The sequence below is a fragment of the Prionailurus viverrinus genome, chromosome X (assembly GCF_022837055.1).
Source record: "Prionailurus viverrinus isolate Anna chromosome X, UM_Priviv_1.0, whole genome shotgun sequence".
NCBI classification, from domain to species: domain Eukaryota; kingdom Metazoa; phylum Chordata; class Mammalia; order Carnivora; family Felidae; genus Prionailurus; species Prionailurus viverrinus.
The window spans coordinates 25,083,291-25,106,564 of NC_062579.1; the positions used below are offsets into that span (position 1 = coordinate 25,083,291).

Genomic DNA, 23,274 nt, shown 5'->3' on the forward strand with positions numbered 1-23,274 from the left:
AAGGAACAGCTCCTGTAACTGGTGGGGCTGTTAGTAAAACATCAAAACTATACTAGAAGTCACGACATCTGGTTTGAGGCCCAGTTTTGCCAGCTACTCACTGCTTGACCGAATCGTTTATTCCATTTAAATTTCTCCAACTTTAAAATACGAGTCTAATAAAATCATCCCATAGGTTTACCATACTGGTCAAATGAGATATGTATTCAAAAGTCTTGTAAAAACTACAAATGGTAGTAAAAGATGAGAGGTACCTCATCTTTTGGTATGTGCCTCTTTTGCAAGAATGCTAGCAGTATGATCCCCTTGTTTTCCTGGAGAATTATAAGAGCATAAGCAAAGTATAAGTAACTTTCCGAGGCCTGACCCCTTTACTTTGTGAGCTGTTAGAGAGAAGGGGACACTCCATTTGGAGCTCAAAATATTTTCTAAATGAATGTAGACATCTGGGCCCAAAGCCATGGAAGGAACAAAGATCAATAAGGCCACTGTAGGCAGAAATATAGGTATGTCCTTCTTTTTTTGTTTCTCTGTTTCTTTTTCTTCTACACTGATTCTGGCCTAAGGGTGGTTTCACAATACCTCTGGAAGAAGGAAGGAGCTCATGTGCAGCCAAGAAAGGAGGAAGGGAACAACTTGATACTTGGGGGCACCTGGGAAAAGCCAGGTTATACCACATTTATTGTTAGCTTGCAGGTAATGGATGCCTTCCTCAGATTTGCATCCCATGGTATTATTAGACACCAGTGGGCAGAAAACACCCTCCACCAAAAACATCCATGTCCTAATCCCTGAACCTGTGAATAGGTTACACTACATGGCAATGAAGAATTAAGGTTGCAGATGGAATTGAGTTTGATAAGCAACTTATCTTAAAATAAGTAGACTTTCCTAGATTATCCGGGTGGGCCCAATGTCATCTTAAATTCTTAAAAGCAGAAGAGGAAGAAAGCCAAGTAGGTCAGAGTGATATGATATGATAAAGCCTTGACTTGCCTTTGTTATCTTTGAAGATAAAAGAGAGGCATGAGTCAAGGAATGTGGGCAGCCTCTAAAAGTTGGAAAAAATAAGGAAATGGAATCTCCCCAACAATCTCCAGATGGAAGGCAGTCATGCTAACACCTTGATTTTAGCCTAGACCCATGTTGAAATTCTAAACTCTAAGATAATATATTTGTGTTGTTTTAAGCCACTAAATGTGTGGGTATTTGTTACATCAGCAAGAGGAAAGCAATATACAGACCCATTGTCAGTTAGCAGGATGGGGTAATCCAAAAGAAAGATGCTTTTGTCCATGTGGACATAAACTTTTCAGTGTAGGGTTAAGTGCCTTAATGCAGGTAGCCCATCACTTTCATTCTATCTTGAATCCGCTCTGATCAGCAATATCCCCACAAAAACACACAATCCACTGGAATTGTTCTTAACAAAGTGAATATTGGCTAGAATGAGCATGTAACTTATTAGCCAAAATGGGAGTTTGCAGATTGAACAGAGATGTTATTAGTAATTCCACTGTGATAACTGCTATATATCAGGGACTTCCCAGGGACCCTACCTCATTGACATTTCACTGGTTAATTTTCAAGCCCACTGTTACTTGAAGTAATCAGCAATACTTAATCCTGTAAAATAATATCCTGTCCCTGAAATGCTTTCTTCTCCTGGTTGCTGGAATACCACACGCTTCTCCTTTTTCCTTCCCCGCTTCTGGCCATCCTTATTATACCCTTTGCTGGTTCCTTCTTATCCTTAAGTATCGGGATGTCTTATCTACTGTACTTTATTTCCTAGGTGATCTCTTCCAGGACAATGGATTTAAATACTATCTATGTTGTTAATGACCTTCAAATTACTTATCCTCAACTCTGACCTAAGAAACCCAGATTTATATATATGCAAGTCTTGGGGTGCCTAGGTGGCTCAGTCTTTTAAGCGCCCAACTTTGGCTGAGGTCATGATCTCACGGTTCGTGGGTTTGAGCCCCACGTCGGTCTCTGTGCTGACAGCTCGGAGCTTGGACCCTGCTTTGGATTCTGTGTCTCCCTCTCTCTCTGCTCCTCCCTCCACTCATGCTCTGTCTCTCTGTCTCTCTCTCTCTCTCAAAAATAAACATTAAAAAAATTTATATATATATGCAAGTCTCATGAGCATCTCAAGATTAACTTGTTCCACATAATACATCACATCAACAAAACAAAAAATAATCCTATGATCATCTCAAAAGATGCAGCAACAGTGTTTGACAAAATTCAATATCCATTCATCATAACCTCAACAAAGGAGGTAGAGAGGGAATATATCTCAACATAATAAAGGCTGTGTATGACAAGCCTACAGTTAACATCATACTCGATGGTGAAAAGGTGAAAGGTCAGGAATAAGACAAGGATGCCCACTCTCCCCACTTTTATTCATCATAGTATTATTTGAAGTCTTAGCCAGAGCAATTAGACAAGTAAAAGAAATAAAATCCAATCAAAAGAAAGTAAAAAAAATATATATGGGGCGCCTGAGTGGCTCAGTCGGTTGAGCATCCAACTTCGGCTCAGGTCATGATCTCATGGTTCATGGGTTGAGCCCTGTGTTGGGCTCTGTGCTAACAGCTCAGAGCCTGAAGCCTGCTTCTGATTCTGTGTCTCCCTCTCTCTCTGCCCCTAACCCACTCACATTCTGTCTCTGTCTCTCTCAAAAATAAATAAACATTAAAAAAAGAAAGTAAAAAAAAAAAGTCACTTATTTGCAGATGACATGATACTATATATAGAAAACTCTAAAGACTCCACCAAAACAAAACAAAACAAAAACTGTTAGAATTCAGTAAAGTTGCAGGATATAAAATCAATATCGAGAAATCCACTGTGTTTCTATACATTAATAACTATAAGACAGAAAAATCAAGAGAACAATTCCATTTACAATCCCATCAAAAAGAATAAAGTACCTAGGAATAAATTTAACCAAGGAGGTGAAAGACCTGTACACTGAAAACTGTAAGGCACTTATGAAAGAAACTGAAGAGAATACAACTAAATGGAAATATATTTCATGCTCATGGATTAGAAGAATTAATATTAAAATGTCCATATTACTCAAAGCAATCTACAGATACAATGTAATTCCTACCTAAATTCCAATGGCATTTTTCACAGACTAGAACAATTCTAAAATTTGTGTAGTACCACAAGAAACCCTGAGTAGCCAAAGAAATCTTAAGAAAGAATAAAACTATAGGCATGATATTCCCTAATTTCACACTATATTACAAAGCTATAGTAATCAAAACAGTATGGTATTGACAAAAAAAGAGACACATAAATAAATGGAACAGAATAGAGAACCCAGAAATAAACCATGTATACATGGACAATTAATTTATGCCAAAAGAGTTAAGAATATACAATGGGGAAAAGACAATCTTTTCAATAAATGATGTTGAGAAAACTGAATAGCCACATGCAAAAGAAAGAAACTGGACCACCATGTTGCACCATACACAAAAGTTAACTCAAAATGGATTAAAGACTTGAAAGTAAGACCTGAAACCATGAAACTGCTAAAAGAAAACAGAGCCAGGAAGCTCCTTGAGCTTGAGGAAGATTTTCTGAAACTGACTCTGAAAGCAAAGACAAACAGAACAAAAATAAACAAGCGGGACTACGTCAAACTAAAAAGCTCCTACACAGCAAAGGAAACCAAATGAATGGGAGAAAATATTTGTCCATCATATAGCCAATAAGGGGGTAATATCCAAAATATATAAAGAACTCCTACAACTCAATAGTGAAAAATAAATAAATAAATAATTGGATTAAAAAATGGGCTGAAGAATACAGAGAAAGACAGATACCATATGGTTTCACTCTTATGTGGATCCTGAGAAACTTAACAGGAACCCATGGGGGAGGGGAAGAAAAAAAAAAAAAAGAGGTTAGAATGGGAGAGAGCCAAAGCATAAGAGACTGTTAAAAACTGAGAACAAACTGAGGGTTGATGGGGGGTGGGAGGGAGGAGAGGGTGGGTGATGGGTATTGAGTAGGGCACCTTTTGGGATGAGCACTGGGTGTTGTATGGAAACCAATTTGACAATAAATTTCATATATTAAAAAAAAAATGGGCTGAAGATCTGAATACATATCCTGCCAAAGAATACATACAGATGGCCAACAAGCACATGGAAAGATGCTCAACATCACTAATCATCAGGGAAATATAAATCAAAACGATGAGCTATCAGTTCACACTTGTTAGAATGGCTATTAGCAAGAACACAAAAAATTACAAGTGTTGGTGAGGATTTGGGAAGAAGAAACCCTCGTGCATTGTTGGCGGGAATGTTTTTTTTTTTAAGTTTCTTTATTTATTTTAGAGACACAGAGACCGTGCAAGTTGGGGAGGGGCAGGGAGAGGGGAGACAGAGAATCCCAAGGAAGTTCCACACTGTCAGCACAGACCCAACGTGGGGCTTGATCTCACAAATCGTGGAATCATGACTTCAACTGAAACCAAGACTCAGAGGCTTAACCCACAGAGCCACCCATACAGGCGCCCTGGTGGGAATGTTAATTAGTTGCAGCCACTACAGAAAACAATACAGAGGTCGCTCTAAATACTAAAAATAGAACTACTATGTGATCAAGCAATCCCACTTCCGAGTATTCAGAAATATGGATGGACCTAGCGGGTATTATGCTCAGTGAAATAAGTCAAACAAGACAAATACTGTATGATCCCACTTATATGTGGAATCTTAAAAAAGAACAACACCAATGCACAGAAAACACATTGGTGGTTGCCAAAGGCAGGGGTGGGGAGGTGAGCAAAATGGGTGAAGGGAGTCAAAAGGTACCAACATCCAGTTACAGAATAAGTAAGTCATGGGGATATAATGTACAGCATGGTGATTATAGTTAATAATACTATACTGCCTATTTGAAAGTTGCTAAGGTAATAAATCTTAAAAGTTCTCATCAAAGGAAAAATTCTGTTATTATGTATGGTGACAGATATTAACTAGACTTATGAGCATTTTGCAATATATACAAATATCAAATCAAATCATTATGTTGTACATATAAAACTAATATAATGTTTTATGTCAATTATGCCTCAAATTTTAAAAATTAAAAAATAACGATTAACATGTTCAAAAGCAAGCTCCTAACCTGACTTCCAAAACTGCTCCTCCTATAGATGAGCCTGTCTTGTTTAGTGGCAACTCCATTCTTCCCATTGCTTAAGACTACACTTTGCAGTAATTCTTGGTTCTTTGAATTCTTTCATAACTCACACCCACTATGTCATGTGGAGCAACATCTTGATGCAGTGGTGGCCTCCAATTCTGCTACCAGGTATGCCATCCCAGAGATTATGAAACCGAAAGGCTCAGTGACCAAACTGACATGTTTAAATCCTATCATTTACTAAATAATTTTAAACCATATAGCAAGAAGCAAGATGAAAGAAATGGGAGGCAGGGAATGCAGATAGGATAAGACCAAACAGTGGGAAGGACCACACCATTTAAATCTTGGGTTGTACAATGTTCATATGTTTTGCTCTGTCAATTTTTCCTGATGATGGTGCAGTGGACAGAACCAAAGTTGAGATTTGAGGGAGGGGTACAATAGACAGAAGGTGTCTAAGGCCACCACATATACTTGTTCTACTAGAGAGATACAGGGACACGTATACCTGACCATAGCTGTAGCTCATCAATTAGTTTGCTAAAGAGCCATGGGAATTATTTGCATTTTTATGTTGAACACTGGGAGATCGTAATGAGACCATAGAGACTATCATCAGCGGGTAGCCAATTTAGGAATGATGTAGCTAACAACACAGAGATGATATGATCACACCTTATGATTTGGTCTTTTCATCTCTTTCTATCCACAAGTAACACTTTTGTGTATTCCATTATTTATTTCCTCTATTTTTTACCACGTGTACTAGGTTATGTGACTATCTATAATTAATATACATTTTGATCTATGCCTATGTCTCACAAGCTATTCGCTTCCTTATCAGCTAATTTTTTAATTATTATTTTTAGCTTTTTAATTTTAATGTTTATTCATTTTTGAGAGAGAGAGAGAGAGAGAGAGAGGAAGGGAGGGAGGGGCAGAGAGGGAGACACAAAATCTGAAATGGGCTCCAGGCTCTGAGCTGTCAGCACAAAGCCCAAAGTGGGGCTCGAACTCACAAACTGCTAGATCATGACCTGAGCCAAAATCGGACACTTAACCTACTGAGCCACCCAGAAGCACCTGTTTTTTTAATTTTTTTATGTTTTTATTTTAATACCAGCTAATTAAAATAAAGTGCTATATTACATCAAGTGCTAGGTTGTCCAAAACATTATCTAGAATTCAACTACTATGCATCATACTCACTGATAGAACCATTATAAAAAAAAAAAAAACAGTACGGAGGTTCCTGAAAAATTAAAAAAAAAAAATATAACTACCATATGACCCAGCAATCCCACTTTTGGATATATATATCTGAAGAAAATGAAAAAAGTATCTCAAAGAGGTATCAGCAGTTCTATGTTCATTGTATCAATATTCACAATAGCCAAGATATGGACACCATCTAAATGTCCATACATGGATGGATGGAGAAAGAAAATGTGGTGTATATATACCGAATGGAATATAATTCAGCCTTAAAAAGGAATAAGATTCTGCCATCTGTGACAACATGGATGAACCTGAAGGATATCATATTAAGTGAAATAAGCCAGATACAGAAATACAAATATTGCATGATCTCATTATAGGTAAAATCTAAAGGAATAAAAACAAAGACAAACTGCTAAACTCATAGAAACAGAATGGTAGCATCACTAGGGACTAAGGGGAAGAAATCAAAGGGACTTATAGTTTAATGGATACTGACTTTCCATTTTTCCAGATGAAAAGAGTTCTGGAAATACACGGTGATGGCGATGGCTATACAATTTTATGAATGTACTTAATACCACTGAACTTCACACTTACAAACAGTCGAGTAAAAAACAAACAAACAAACAAACAAAAATGGTCAAGATACCAAATTTTATGTTAAAAATTTTTAATGGGGTGAAAAAAGAAATTACTGCAGATCCAACCTCTTTTCACATGTTGTGTGGATTATTGCAACTGCACTCTAACTAGTCCCCTTATTTCCATCCTTGTCTATTTGCCACACAGCAGCCATGTTGAAATAATGTTCCTCCAATAGCCTTCCACCTCACTGGTAATAAAAACCAAAGTCCTCACTACTTACTGGGCCTTGTGTGATCTGCTGTACTATTACAGCTCAGATATCATCTCCCAGCACTGGGCCCCTCACCCATACCTTTCCTTGAGTAGTCCAAGTATCCCCACAACTCAGGGCTTTTACACCATCTGTATCTCCTCCTCATGGGTTTGTCTTCTCCCGGAGATCCACACCTCTTTCCAGTATTTATACAAAATTTATTTTCTCTGACTACCCCAATTGCCACATACTGCATATTCTACTCCCCCCTTTTTTCTTTTTAGCACTATTGTAATTACTACTAAATTTTACTTTACTTAATACATATTACTTGCATATTATTTGAAATACTATTTTACTTATTCATAATGCTTATCTTTTTCCTATTTTGACTCTCCCATAAGGCTATGCTATTCCATTAGGGCAGGAATTATTTTGTAAGTTTGTTTACTGATCAATTACTCGCTCATATAATAATACCTGGCACATATGGAAAAAGCCCAAATGTCCATCGATTGATGAATGGATAAAGAAGATGTGGTATGTATATATACAATGGAATAGTACTTAACAATCAAAAAGAACGAAACCGTGCCATTTGCAACAACATGCATGGAATGAGAGTGTATTATGATAAGCACAATCAGTCAGTCAGATAGAGACAAATAGCTTATGATTTCACTCATGTGGAATTTAAAAAACAAAACAGATGAACACAGGGGAAGGGAAGGAAAAATAAGATAAAAACAGAGAGGGAGACAAACCATAAGAGACTCTTAAATACAGAGAGCAAACTGAGGGTTGGAGAGGTGGGGAGGGAATGGGCTAAACAGGTGATGGACACTGAGGAGGGCACTTGTTGGGATGAGCACTGGGTGTTGTCTATAAGTCATGAATCACTGGGTTCTACTCCTGAAACCAATACTACACTGTAGGTTAACTAACGTTAATTTAAATGAATAAAATTTTAAAGAAGTGTTAAATGATTACATAAATGAATACTCCATGTGTAAGTAATCCTGCATATACATACATATAATAGTAAAGAACATTCAGTATTAGTATGAAGAGCATTAGCTTCTAGTTAGATAAATCTGAACACGAATCTAGGCTCTGCCACTTACTGGTTAGGTCATGAAATCTGGATTAAAGTACCCAATTGAAAGGAGACAAAAGTCACTCTAGGCTGAGAGATCCCAGAACACTAAGATGGGAAACTTCTTGGCACTGATGGAGGACAGCAAGTGATTTAATTTGGTTGGAATAAAGAAAACATGAAATAGGCTACTGTGAAATAAGCATGAACGTATAAATAGACAATAGATCATGGAGTTCCTAGATGAAATTTAAGAGAATAGACTTGTTATAAAGGCAAAAGGAAGTGAAAAAAGTTTTGTGAGTGATATTACTAAAGCTGTTAATATGGAAATTTAATCTGATTTAGCGGGGACTCAGAAAAAGATAGTGATACTGACTGCAAAGGTATTTCTGTAATCTATAAGACATGTATTGAGGGCCTGAACCAGAGGGCATAACATCAGGGACATAACTTGATGGAGCTATGTTGTAAAGAATGAATTGACTCTGCATGTCTCTTTACTGAATATCAGATCAATATAGAGACCAAAGAGTATGTCACACATTTAAGTCTCAATCACTGCTAACATTCTCACTTACATAACAAAAAAGGGCAAGAAACAGGTTTGCGAGCAATGAAACCAAAATCACTTCGGAACATGCTAGGTTTAAGAAATCAGTGCACATCAAGGTATAAATATATCCCCAAGAGTTGGAAATGAGTTGGAGATGTGGTTGTAACTCAAAAGATATTGGAAGTGGGTGAAAACACAGATAACAGTGGTCATCTGCATACAGCGTGAAGCCAGGAAATTATATCATATTGATAAGAGAGAGAGTGTAATAAGTGGATCAAGAGATCTTATACAACGGGAGTTACAAGAGGAGAAATAGCCAGATAATGAAAGAGATAGAGAAGAGAGATAGAGAAGAACCTGATGAGTCTAGAGGCTGTGAGAAGTTATTTCAATTACGGTGAAAAGCCTGAAAGCTGAAAAGATGACATTTGATTTGCTGATGAAGCGTAATTGCTGAATAAAGAAGTGAATAAACCATAGACTATTCTACAGAAGGTAATAAATGAAAGAGAGAGTCACATAACAATATATGAAATACAAACAAGATAAAGTGGAGTGATGTGTTTGGGAAGAGGTATTATGCAGACGGGTCTAAGTGTCCAGAGGAGGTTTAAACAGGGTTAGGTGCCAAGAGAGAAAGAAACTGAAGGTGAAAAAGATACTGGGTATTTCTTTTTGTTTTTTCATTTTTTTAATGTTTATTTATCTTTGACGGAGAGGTAGAGACAGAGCATGAGTGGGGGAGGGGCAGAGAGACAGGGAGACACAGAATCTGAAACAGGCTCCAGGCTCCGAGCTGTCAGCACAGAGCCCGACGTGGAGCTTGAACTCATGTGCAGTGAAATCATGACCGGAGCCCAGGTCAGACACTCAATTGACTGAGCCACTCAGGCGCCCCAAGATATTGATTATTTCTGATATAAAATTAGGAGTAGAATGAGAGACATGATCAAACTCATAAAAATAGGAATTAAGTATAACCATTAAAAAAATGTCCCCCATCCAAGGATGGATGGCAGGAAAGTGTTACAATAAAGGAAACCTGGGGTAAAATAAAGGAAACCAGTTAGTATTTCTTCTTGGCAAATTATGAGAAAAACACATTTACAGGTAGGAATCCTAAAGTAGGTCAGACTACTTGACCCCAACAGGTTTGCAAACTACAAAGGTTATAAATCACATTTTTCAAGTTTAGGACAGATGGGCATAATTGATGTTTCTAATATATCAGGAACTTTTAAGATAATTCATAAATTTTATGTTTTCCATCGGGGACAGTCACCCACATAGCTCGCTCTCCTATTACGGAAAACTTCACCCCCTTCTTTGTAAACCACCAAGTAAACCACTTGAATGCCACTCCCTAATGGAGTCCAGTCTAGTCTGTCTTAAGTTCATTTGAAGTGAATTAGACACAACTTGTAGGGGACTGTATGGGCTCAGTCCCTCTGAGCAACACTTCAGAAAATTGTTTTCTTAGTACATAGTTAAGATATAAACTTATCAAACCTAACTGCGTGTAACATCATCTTCTGATGTGCTTCCTATAGAAACAGGCAGAACATATCATTCCTCACCAACTGTGAATCATGCTTCTTTTCTAAAGGATACCATTAAGTTCATTTCAATGGCCTAGGCTAATTAAAACAGGTAAGTGAATTTGTTGCATATTTTTATTTTATGACACATTATGTATTGTGTAAAATTTATACAAAGGTAGAATGAACAAACAGAGTCTAGCAAAATTAGGTCCACTTATAATTACTTCATTAAGGAGTCATACCTGAGCAGGGCCTTAATGAGCTGGTAATGAGGTAAAAATGTGCTGCCAGAAGAGGCACTGGAGAAAACCTGCTGGAAAAGGCAGCTCAATAAAGTGACAATGAAGAGGAAAAAGGACTTATCTCTTTGTCTTGGCTCATGCTCCTTTATTTTAGGAGCCACTCCTTTTCTTTACTTCTTGGAGGTTTCAATGGGAAGGTGGTGAAGAAAAGAGTCTAGAGAGTCAAGCAGTGAGGAGGATAGGAGAGAGGAGGAGGAAGAAGAGAAAGAAAAGGGCAGATACACTGAAACTTAAAATGGGGTCAAAATAGCATCTCCTATCTCTAAGAAATGTTATAAGGATTTCATTAGTTCACGTAATATGCATACTTGGCATATGGCAACACTCAGTAATGTCTGGCAGAACTATTTTTATTTACTAATAATGAGAAAACTGATTAAGTTTCTTATTCAAGATTATACAACTAACCTTTGTAGAAACATGGATGGGAATTTAACTCGAAATGAGTCTGAGTCACACAAATGTTCTCACCCAGGCTCCTTTGTTCAGCTTTGCCAGAAACCTAGCCAAGGATAGAGGGCATAACTGCGCCCTGAAATATGCTTCCCTGGTTAAGAATTTTAGCCTTACTCATAAATTAACTGTGCAAAATAATCAGTAATAATCACTAATTAAATACAACCACTATTCTAAAAAATCGATGAGCCTCTAAAAAAGTATTTTTCACCACACAGGATCAGCTCTATGATTTCTTCATTCCCATTCATAAACTACATTAATTCCTCTTCTTAATTCCCATTCAAAACTACATTTTTTTAATGTTTTTATTTAAAAAAAAATTTTTTTTTCAACGTTTATTTATTTTTTGGGACAGAGAGAGACAGAGCATGAATGGGGGAGGGGCAGAGAGAGAGGGAGACACAGAATCGGAAACAGGCTCCAGGCTCTGAGCCATCAGCCCAGAGCCTGATGCGGGGCTCGAACTCACGGACCGTGAAATCGTGACCTGGCTGAAGTCGGACGCTTAACCGACTGCGCCACCCAGGCGCCCCTTTAATGTTTATTTTTTGAGACAGAGAGAGAGCGTGTGCAAGCATGCAAGCAGGGGTAGGGGCAGAGAGAGAGAGGGAGACACAGAATCTGAAGCAGGCTCCAGGCTCTGAGCTGTCCGCACAGAGTCTGATGCGGGGCTTAAACTCACAGATCTCAAGATCACAACCTGAGCTGAAGTTGGTCACTCAGCCGACTGAGCCACCCAGGTGCCCCAAACTACATTTTTGATAAAAGTCACTTTCTTAAGAACTTTTTAAATTGTCTATTAAACAAAATAGTTTTCTTCTAAAGAGAAATTCTAGGAAATCACACAAGTCTAACACCTTTCATTTCCATGCTCTAATATATACCATGCTCTAATTTCTTGTATTTTTAGGTTTCCTACAACACTACAATAATGGAAGACTCCAATGAGCAGACTCTTTATGTGGGAAGTATTAAATGGTGCATAGAATCTGACCTGCTTTGGGTGTGACTGACTTTCTTGTATAAATAATACAGAGCATGTTATATACATGTTTAAATCAGCAAAATTAAAATGTATCATATGAAGAAGCTTATAGTTATATTTTTCTGAAATGGACAATAAATACATTTTTCCAGAATGAAAATCTAATAAGAACAGCTATACAGAGTATCTATTTCCTTTCGGTATCATATATCTATAAGAAACGTTTCCCCAAATAGTGTGACAAGTAAATTTCTTCCATTTTTCTACTCTTTTAAAAATTACATATATAAGCCTTCAATGATGCTTGCATTTTTGGGTAACCATTGGGAACTTTTATAAAAAGAGAACCTTACGGGTAACTATATAATGAAAGCACACACCACTATTCTAAGAATGCCCATGCATGAAGAATCAACATATATTACACCTAGAGAAGTCTCAATAACAAAAGAGCATCATGTGACAACATCTAATACAACTGGGAACAATGAAACAGCTCCTGATGAAGGAGAAAAAAGGCACTGCGAAATTCAAACAAAAGCCATGTTAGCTTATCTTGGATGAGGAAATTCTTTGGTTTGTAGAACGGAGAGTAAATGTTGACAGACCTGTGAAGGAAGTGGGCTCCTTGTGGGGTCAGAGGTGGTGACATAAGCAGCCTGTGTGTAGGCATAGCTCTTGAACCGAGGCTTAGGAGAGGAAGGAGTTCGTTCATAGCCCTGTGCTAGACTGACTGTGATCTGCAGAGTAGGGTTAGGGGGAAGGGGACAGAGGGGAGGAGGAGACATCATAAGTAACCCTGGAAGGAATGCTTTTCAACACACTAGAAAAACAAACATTAAATGGAAACAGTGAGGTGAACTGTCTAATTTGAAACGCACATAGTTGGATTAGAAACTGGTATACTCCAAGAATTCTGGTGCTCAACGTCATGGTAATGAGGGAAGGTATGAGAGTGGGAGTCAACTCTAAGGATTCCATGCTGACACAACTCCAGCACTAATATGGGATGGTGCTCTTCAATCTGGCAAAAACAGGCACCCAAAAGCAATATTCTCTGAACTCCAAGTAAACAAAACCAGAATTCATCAGGTCAATATCCTGGAAAGAAATGGAGCTGTCATAACCTAAATATAGAACTATCTTGGTAGAGTGAAACAATTAGGCCTAAGATTAGCTTTCCACGCCTTCAGCAGAAATTTTGATAAAAGGCTTTTTTAAAAAGGTTTCTTTTTAAAAGGTTTTCTCATCATTGCATGTGTCAAAGAAAGTAAAAGAAAACACCGCAAATAGCCAATACTGGGAGTAAGAACAAGCCATGTAACAAAAGAATCCTACTAGATTCTGTACAATAATAAAAATCTTTATAAGTATTCTCCATTTAACTTTTATTTAAAATATTTTAAACTACTTTTATCAAAAACGTTACCTTAAGTAATGAAAATTTGTTAATGCATCAGCAATAAGAAAGTATTATTAAACAGAGTGCTTGCCATTGCTCTTGCTCTAGCTCTTTGTTCTCATATAGAAAAGTTTCATACATATATGACTTTGTCTTTTATTTCATTTTACACAATATATTGTTTTCCATATTCTTATATATGCAATATATTGTTTTCCATATTCTTATAATATAGTACCTATCAACAGCAGAGTATTTTTTTACTTAAAATTTTTTTTAAATGTTTATTTATTATTGAGAGACAGACAGAGCATGAGCATGGGAGGGGCAGAGAGAGGGGGAGACACCAGAATCTGAAGCAAGCTCCAGGCTCTGAGCTGTCAGCACAGAGCCCAATGCAGGGCTCAAACTCACAAACTGCAAGATCATGACCTGAGCCAAAGTCAGACGCTTAACCGACTGAGCCACCCAGGCACCCTGGCAACCTGGCAGAGTATTTTAATAATGTGCTTTGAAAATAATATTATAATCCATTCTATCAGTTAAAATTTAGAAGGTTTACAGAGTTTATCCATCTACTCATAGATGCCTATAGATACTTATATGTAGATGGATAAAGAAATAGACACACACACACACACGCATTGTGCTATGTAGACACGTTTGTGTGTATATCCATAGATATAATAGATATGTACATGTATGATGGCTAAAAATGCATATACAATAGGAAGTATCACTGGTATCAGTTACTCTTTTGATACTTTACCTGTTGAGAATAGTGCATTTGATGATGTAATTGAAAGTGTTCCTCTCTAGTAACTTTTGATGGCCTTGGCAACATTTCCACTTCCTGGATGGCTTCAATGCTCACTTGTTGAGGCAAAACTTGGAAGAGTGATGTGACATACATTAAGATGGACTTCTTATCTGGATAAGTGGTAGCAACATCTGTAAGCACATTAACACCACACATCAATTTTTGGTTTCTATATTTGAGTCTCTAAAAGGGGAATGAACAAATCAATGTTACAGGAAGAAGACACATTAATGAGCACTCGATTGCCCATGAATGTCCTCCAGAGACTAATTAGAACATGATAATCAGGCCTAAATTGTCCTTCCAATTTGGCAGACCAATGAGAGGAGCACTAAAGTTAATTTCTTTTCCTTGTTCACATAAAAACTTCATTCCGTAATACTTTTTCCTAAGTCAAATTGCCAAACTAGCCCATCTAAGAGACTGGTTTTCATTAGATAAGAAACACAAATAAAAGATTCTATCTTCCTTTCCATGGAAAGCTATATTAACATGTCAATTACAATAGTGCATTGGTAATTACACAATTATACAAAAGAGCTTAATGCCTTGGCGTCCAGTAAAGAAAGCTTACACCATCTAATCAAATTTTTGCTGGTGATTAAGTATGTAAAATGCGAAATATGTCTCTGCGTTGAAATGAACCATGTATTTCCACAATACACATAAAATAAAACAATATACCATATGTATATGATTTGTAATATTCCTTAAGTATATTAAAAACGTGTATTTACATTTTGGTACATCTGTTACAGTCAGATGTTACCTTCCTTCTCACACTCCAGAGATAAATTTAAAAGTCCTTCACATAAAAGTTGATCTGACATTATGTCCTTTGCCACATCCAGGGAATTGAAGAAACCCAGCATTTAAAGTCAATAATAATTTGAAATCACACACATAGTAAGTGGCAGGTCCTTCAAAAGGTTCTTTTGACACTTGGCATTACAGTTTACCCACTGCGCTCATTCCAGGGAACCAAGATGTAAAAATAATCCTTTATGTGAAGTGTATCATTAATCCCAGAAGTGTTAAAACATAAATCCTGGCGGGAGGCCAGAACAACTACGGAGCATGTGCCAGGCATTTTTCTTGCCATAAATTTATCTTAGCTAGCATGAAAAGATCCGTTTTAAGTTAAATATGTATATTCTGGTCAGGTATTCTGATTGTGACTAAAAAAGCCAACAGTCAAATCTCGAGTCCACTAACATAAATGTAAGTTGAATAAGTCACTTCGTCCATGCCTTCATAAAAATCAGGAACATGATTAATTAGAACAACTCTTTTTAAAATATTTTTTAAAACAATTACAGAAGAGGAAAAATTTAACTAATATTCCGGTCTGCCTCTATCCATAGTATAACACGGTACTTCTCAATTTTTAATGTGCATATGAATCACCTGGGGATCTTTTTAAGCTCGGAATCAAACTCAGTGGGTCAAGGGTGGAACCTGAGGTTTTGCATCTCCAATAAGGTTGCAAGTGATATTGAGGCTGCTGGCTTGAAGACTATACTTTCAGTAACAAGGGTTGAAAAAAATTACACGAGAAGCAGACTGCTTTATTATCTGCCACTTCATTGTTTTGCCTTTTATTTCTTCCCTTAAAGATACTTACTGGGCACTTAAATGCATAAGGCTGGGAGGTACAAAGTTTTATGGTACATATTCTCTGCTCCTTATTATAATTTAATTATTAACCACCAGATGGTCAAAGTAAGTTTTTGGGGCGCCTGGGTGGCCCAGTCAGTTGAGTGTCTGACTTCGACTCAGGTCATGATCTCACGGTTCATGAGTTCGAGCCCCACATCAGGCTCTGTGCTGACAGCTCAGAGCCTGGAGCCTGCTTCAGATTCTGTGACTCCTTCTTTCTCTCTGCCCCTCCCCCGCTTGCACTCTTGTCTCTCTCTCAAAAATAAATAAAAACATTTAAAAAAAAGTAAGTTTTTGCCAGTAATTTTTTAGGAAGAACCAGAAATCTTAGTAACTTAGCTTTGAAATTCCAAAGACTAAAATCTCCCCTTCATTTGATAACTGTTTTTCAAGTGTTCATTGTATGGTGGATACCACAATTCTTCACCACATTTTGAAACTCAAAAATGTTTTCTTTCTTCTCACTATGAACTAGTCAGTTTTATCTGTAATGAGCATAATTTAGAATTCTATTTTTAGTGTATTAAATACAATTATGCTGTGAGAAAGACACTGGATCCAAAAAGGTTGATCTATGTGTATTTACTGCTATATGATACATAAAAGTGTGCATGTATATTTTCAGCCTCAAATATATGTTATGCTAAAAATAAAGGTAAAAATCAATCAGGAATTATTTCTATTACCACAAGCAAATGTCAAAAATTATAGTACATTTTATCTACACAAAACATCTTTTGGATGAAAGCAAATATTCATAAATATCAATCATTATAATAAATATACACTGTTTAACCAAGTTATTGACATTTTTGCCCCAATATATTACCTTCCCATCTCTGAGGTTATGTGGATTTAGCTGTACCAGCAGATGGAATCCACTATTTCTTTTCTTAAAGAAAGGAACTTAGATATTCCAAAATATGTTAATTTACTTCAACATATATGTACTAAGGACCTATTGTATTTATAATATTATAATAGATTACACAGGAGATTAACAAGACAGAGAATTCATGCATTCTGCTCACAATTTGCAATAGTTCAATAAATAAATAATGGGAAAAGTACAAAATAATTACATTGCTGAACAGAATTTAAAATGTGTTCCTCTGACTGGTACAACCAGTGCTTAAATATGTTCAGAGAAAGGAAGAAATTATATACTAGTAGGGGACCAGAAAATCTTATGACTAGGACACTGAAATAAGTATGTATAGGAATTCATTGGCTAGAAACGGGGGAATGAGAAAGGTATTCTAGGCAGTGGGAAAGCACAAGCAAAAGTGCAGAGGTAAGAGATTAGAAACATCCCAGGCATAGTGCCTTCAGGTATCTTAGCCACAGACAGGAGAATAGTGAATAATAAGATACAATGTGTACGTTATATGTGAAACGTAGAGAGATCATCCATAGCACAGTGGAAATTTTGACCTTAGTTCAATAGGTTGGACAGTAACTGACTACTTTTGACCAAGAGTGTGACAGCACTGATTTTTTTTGTAAAGTAAAACTATTAAATGTAGAATGGGGTCAAGGAGAAAAACACCTGGAGGGAAGCTGGAAGCTAGGACCTAATCCAGATAGGAGGTGTAGAGAACTAAACAAGACTTTGTAATGAAAGCAAAAACAAACACACAAAAAAAACGCATGGCAGAAATTCTAAGATAGGTCCAAAACAACTTCACTGGATTTCAAATCATTTACTTAGCAGTCTTTGAAAATAATTATATATAAAATTCTGTCCTAAGCCCTGAGGGTACAAAGATGAATAAACTGAGAATAAAATGGAGGAGGACAGGAGGGAAATACTTGCTCTGTAGTCATAGTAACAAGTAGCCCCAACACAAGTTTCAGAGTCATTTAATCAATTAACAATTAACCTGACTAGATGGTCTTGACTGTGCTTCCTCAAGCCAACATTGGCAATCCCTCCCTTTTGAAAGTTGTCTGATCAGAAGTGAAATCACTCCAATGAACAAAATTCTGAATGCAATCCAATTAACCGTGGTCTCACCTGAATAACCAACCATGCTTCTAAAGGTGAGATCAACCTATTCCCATCTCTGAATGCTCACAGATGTACACCTCTTGACCTCCCAGTTTTCCCCCAAACCCAAGAAAACTCTATTTTAAGATACTGTGGTTGACCAGCATAGTTCCCTCTTATTTAAGTAAGTGATACATTCACCTTTGTGTTTTCATTTCAAATACCGAGCAATGATTTCATCATTTGATAAAATTCAATGGATGCAATTCACTTGTAAAGTTAAAATTAACAGTTTTTTTTTTTTTTTTTTAGAGGAGAGTGTGATAGAATGAAAGAATGAGCAATTCTGAATCTGGATTCGGAATTTTAAAAATCTGTACCTAAATACTTATATTTGTAAAGAAAAACCCTTAACACCATTTATTTCCATTTCCTCATCTGTGAAATAAAAACCAGAGTCCCAATCTCATCATGGTGTTGCGAAGGTCAAATGCAATAATGCTTAGAAAATACTGTAAACTTAATTAGACCTTGATATTGTTGCTATATTGCAATTGTTGTTTTTTGTGTTACTAATACAAAAACAGATCTAGGGGGCGCCTGGGTGGCGCAGTCGGTTAAGCGTCCGACTTCAGCCAGGTCACGATCTCGCGGTCCATGAGTTCGAGCCCCGCGTCAGGCTCTGGGCTGATGGCTCAGAGCCTGGAGCCTGTTTCTGATTCTGTGTCTCCCTCTCTCTCTGCCCCTCCCTCGTTCATGCTCTGTCTCTCTCTGTCCCCCAAAAAATAAATAAATGTTGAAAAAAAAATTAAAAAAAAAACAGATCTAGTTGTAGGAGACCATTAGTACTATTAACGGGAAGCCACAAGAAGCTGGTAGGAAGGAAAGGTCATTCATCATTTATTAAATATTCACAAAGCAATTATTATGTATCATAGAATATGCTTAGCCTTTGTTATATTACAGGTATTCAGGTGATGAGCCACCCAACAAATAATTAGGGACTGAGCAATGTATGAGAAACCAAAAGAAATTTCATGACTTGTGATGATCTTCACTCAGGATAATTGCACGTAGGCCAATGCCTGGGACTTTGTGAGCACCTAAATATTTGTCGAGAAACTGAATATAGTAGTTAAAGCCATAGAAATTGATGAGAATTGGGTAAGACAGCAACTGACGTACAACATAATGTTACAGATAATGAGTACCACAGTATTTGAGGAGGGTGAGAATGATGGGATGTGATTTACATTTTTTTTTATTACAAGACATTAAAATGTATGAAGTGAAAGAAGTGCCTGTACTCCCCCAAAAGAACTTACAATTTGATGAAAGTAATCTTTGTACTAAAACCCTACTATGTAACGGTTTCATGGCTACAAACATTTAAATTAATAATTTCTAACTTAATCTTTAAAGACATCTCAGAATGAAAGTGTTGAGAACTGATAAATACTGCTAGAATGTTTTATTTCATGAACAATAACACTGATTCTGATGAGTGTTTCTATACTAATCAGAATTTTGATATTGATGGATATAATGGAACAAAGAAATCATTCACTGAAATTCCATTATTTTTCAAATGAGGAAACTGAACTTCACACTGGTTTGATGGCAGGTTCAAAAGCTAGTCAGAATCAGAACTAGAACCCAGTCCATGCATCAGACTTCTTAGTACCTTACCTTCATTCTTGTCAAAAATGTTACCGTTAGTGCATTTAAAAACCAAGTATCTCAGAGTCATTATTTAAATAATGACCCTGTGATCCACTACCAAATATTAATTATATTCTCCATAAGAGTAGTGATTTCTATTTCTAATAAATGACATATGATGAGTAAATATACATGAAAATACAAATTCAGTATTAAAGAAATGCAAATTAAATACAGATATGGGTTTTAAATTATATTCCTTTGCCTACTACATTATCAAAGAATGACAGAAAAATAACAACCAAAGATGCAGAGGCTTCACCGATTTGGCCAAGCTCCTACTTTGCTGGATGACTATCAGTTGGTTCCAAATTTTATGAAAAATATTTTGGCAATGTCTACCAAAACCTTAAGAAAATTCATATTCAGTGACCCACTAATTTTCCTTCTAGGAATTCACCACAAAGAAATAATCAGAAATGTAAATGATGATTTATACAAACCTGATGTAAAATGTAACCAGTATTTATGAAACCAAAAAATTATCATACAAAAAAGAAAAGAAATTCAGACCATTCCAAGTGGCTTAACAGTTTGAGAGGTAGAAACGATCAAATATATAATTGGATATGAATAGTACAAAGCCATTCAAAACGTTACTTTTGAGGAATGTTTGATAAAATATAAAAATGAATTCTTTATAACATCAAAAGAATAGAATGTACAATTTATGAAGAATATAATAATATTTTTTAATGTTTATTTAATTTTGAGAGAGACAGAGAGACAGAGCACAAGCAGAAGAAGGGCAGAGAGAGAGGGAGAAACAGAATCCAAAGCAGGCTCCATGCTCCGAGCTGTCAGCAAAGAGCCCGATGCGGGTCTCGAACCCACAAACTGTAACATCATGACCTGAGCTGAAGTCTGGCACTTAACCCACTGAGCCACCCAAGCACCCCAATGTTTTTTTCTTTAGAAAAGACGAGGGAACCATACTTCAAGACATTAGTGAAATAGGTACACTGGTGAAACTAAAAATAATCTTCCTTTTCTCTTTTGTCCTATCTATATTTTCCACACTCTCTATTCAGCACTAACTTTATAGGTAGATATTGTCATCAATATTATAATAAAAGTATCTGTGAAGATCTAAAAGCAACAACAAAAAAAGAAGTTCCACAAAGTTTTGTTTCAGTATGTCCTCACCCCTAACAAGTCAATGGGAATGAGTTTGTCAGGAAACGGGTGTCTTCAACAGAACTGTTCTTATCTTGGGCAATCAACCTCCCAAAAGTCTGATTAGCCAGCTGGCAGGCACAACCTTGAAACACCTCTGAGAAAATCTAAACAAGAGCCTCCACTGCCTAAACCTCAGGTCAGTTTTCTGCCAGGAGAAAGGCAGAAATTGAAACAGCAGATTATAATGCATATCATGTATAATCAGAAAGAAGTGGGATTTCGGAGATAACAGATGCATAAATGTACACTCACAAAGTCTGGTCACCCTTTTACAAGTTTTATAAAAAAAAAAAATGACAAAGGATGTCATTTAGAAACCCCGAGCAGAATAAATCTAGGTCATTTCTCACAGATTTCGTATTAGGAACAACACAATAAAAATAAATTCATTCACTGTAAGAGAAGAGGAACAGGTAAACAGGAAAGAAGAAATTTGTGACCACAAACAAGACATGGTCAGAGAGCTCTGAATGTCAAAATGTGAACACATACACATGCATACACACATATACAGACACAATCAAACAGCTGTGTTTGCTAAAATAACCAAATAGGAAGATACACAATTCAGAAGAACTTACTTCTGGAAGCAAGTGTGCTATCATGTGAGGTTTACAAATGAAGATATTATGTTATAATACCATCTGATCTCTAAGCACTAGCGTTTGTCAATTTATACGCAATAGCCTTGCAATGGACTGAATCATTAAAGTGTTAGATTATTACCTCCAATTTTAGTATTTTGCGTCCAGCACTACATTCTACATATATACATCTTCCATTTGCAAGTCACTGTGTACAATGAATATATAGCATTCTAATTAGAAAATAACTTGCACAGGTCCCCTCAAGTTAAATTCTTTAACTTTGTACATGTTCTGCCTTCACTAAATTAAATACTCCTTAATGAAGCCATTCCAGATCTTCAGCATTTCACTCACTGATCCAAGTTGCTTTTTATCATCTAGTAACAATGCTTCTCATTAAAGGACTATAAAATATACTGATGAAAACAATTTGTATCGATGAAGATGATTCAGTTTCATAATAAAATTAATGATAAAAAACAGTGCCTTTCATTTATCCAGGAGAAACACTAAATAATTTTAACATTTAAACATCCAATTATTCCTTTCAATATGCTCATGAGGTAGCAGCAGCTAACTATCACTGTCATCTTGGTACAAGTAGAAAATAGTGCTCAAAATACATAATGGTCACCGAGGCCTAAAAGGGAAAAATAAAAACAAAAACAAAAGATGAGGTGCTTACAGCAGACTTGAGATGCACTGAAAACTAGTTCAGCTTTCTAATCATTAACTAAATAATGTTAAATATATGTAGCTGGAGGTGATGTTATTGATTCTGAAAAGTACCAGACTGATAAAATGAGACAATGAAAAATATATTTAACAAACATTTACTGATTACACTTTGTACCGAGCTATATTCTAGTCTTTGAATATAGAGTGATAAGTAAATGATCCCAGAGAGCTGCTCTCATGGAACTTTGATTCTAATGGGGAAATAAAATTACAAATAAATACTTTCAAAATCCTGTATTTACCACTTGTCACTTTATCCCTATCACCCTAGCTCTTTTTGCTTCATTATATAAACAAAAGTGACTTCCACAAATGCATTTTCTTTGTTGGGCTTTTTTGGGAAGAGGATTAAATGGGAGTGCAGATTCTGGAATGTTAATACCAAACATTCTCATAGAGCCTGAGAACAAAAGCTGGTGGGTAAAACTCAATTAAATGGAAATCTTCAACAAATCGTGACTTCACAAATTTCAAGTAAGCCACCTTTAAGTTTTTTTTTTTTTTTACATTTTTTTAATGTTTATTTTTGACGGGGGGCAGGGGGTGGGGGGCAGAGAGACAAGGAGACAGAATGTGAAGCAGGCTCCAGGCTTTGAGCTGTCAGCACAGAGCCTGATGCAAGGCTCAAACCAACAGACCAGTAGGTCATGTCCTGAGCCAAACTCAGACACTTAACCAACTGAGCCACCCAGGGGCCCCTAAGTTGAATGTTTTTGAATCAAGTATCAAATGTCTTCTGTGTGCTGCTAATCAAAGTGAAGTGTTCTGAATTTAAATTCTCAATTCGAAATGCAAAATTCTCTTTTCCAAATGCAAAATTCTCAATTCCATATGCAAAATTCTCTTTTCTGGCTACTCACTGAGTTTGTACCTCATTAAAACAAATTTATTTAAAATAAATATTCCTGACCATTTAAAAACTTAGAACAACTCTTCAGGGCATGTCTTCTAAAACTAGGAGAATAGGAGCTAGCTTGACCTAACAAACA

At 36.5% G+C, this 23,274-nt stretch overlaps 1 protein-coding gene across 13 annotated transcripts in view; it reads right to left on the reverse strand.

The window, feature by feature from the left end:
• The window catches only part of DMD (dystrophin), a 2,022,811-nt gene that overhangs the window by 1,521,826 nt on the left and 477,711 nt on the right, over window positions 1-23,274 (reverse strand). For 12 of the 13 annotated variants that reach the window (XM_047843142.1, XM_047843144.1, XM_047843151.1 and 9 more), the window contains 2 exons: window positions 14,360-14,541; window positions 12,797-12,928 (listed from right to left, as the gene is read on the reverse strand). In XM_047843142.1, coding sequence (XP_047699098.1) covers window positions 12,797-12,928; window positions 14,360-14,541 — 314 coding nt within the window. The remainder of the gene's footprint in view (window positions 1-12,796; window positions 12,929-14,359; window positions 14,542-23,274) is intronic. The other variant, XM_047843153.1, reaches the window with a different exon arrangement.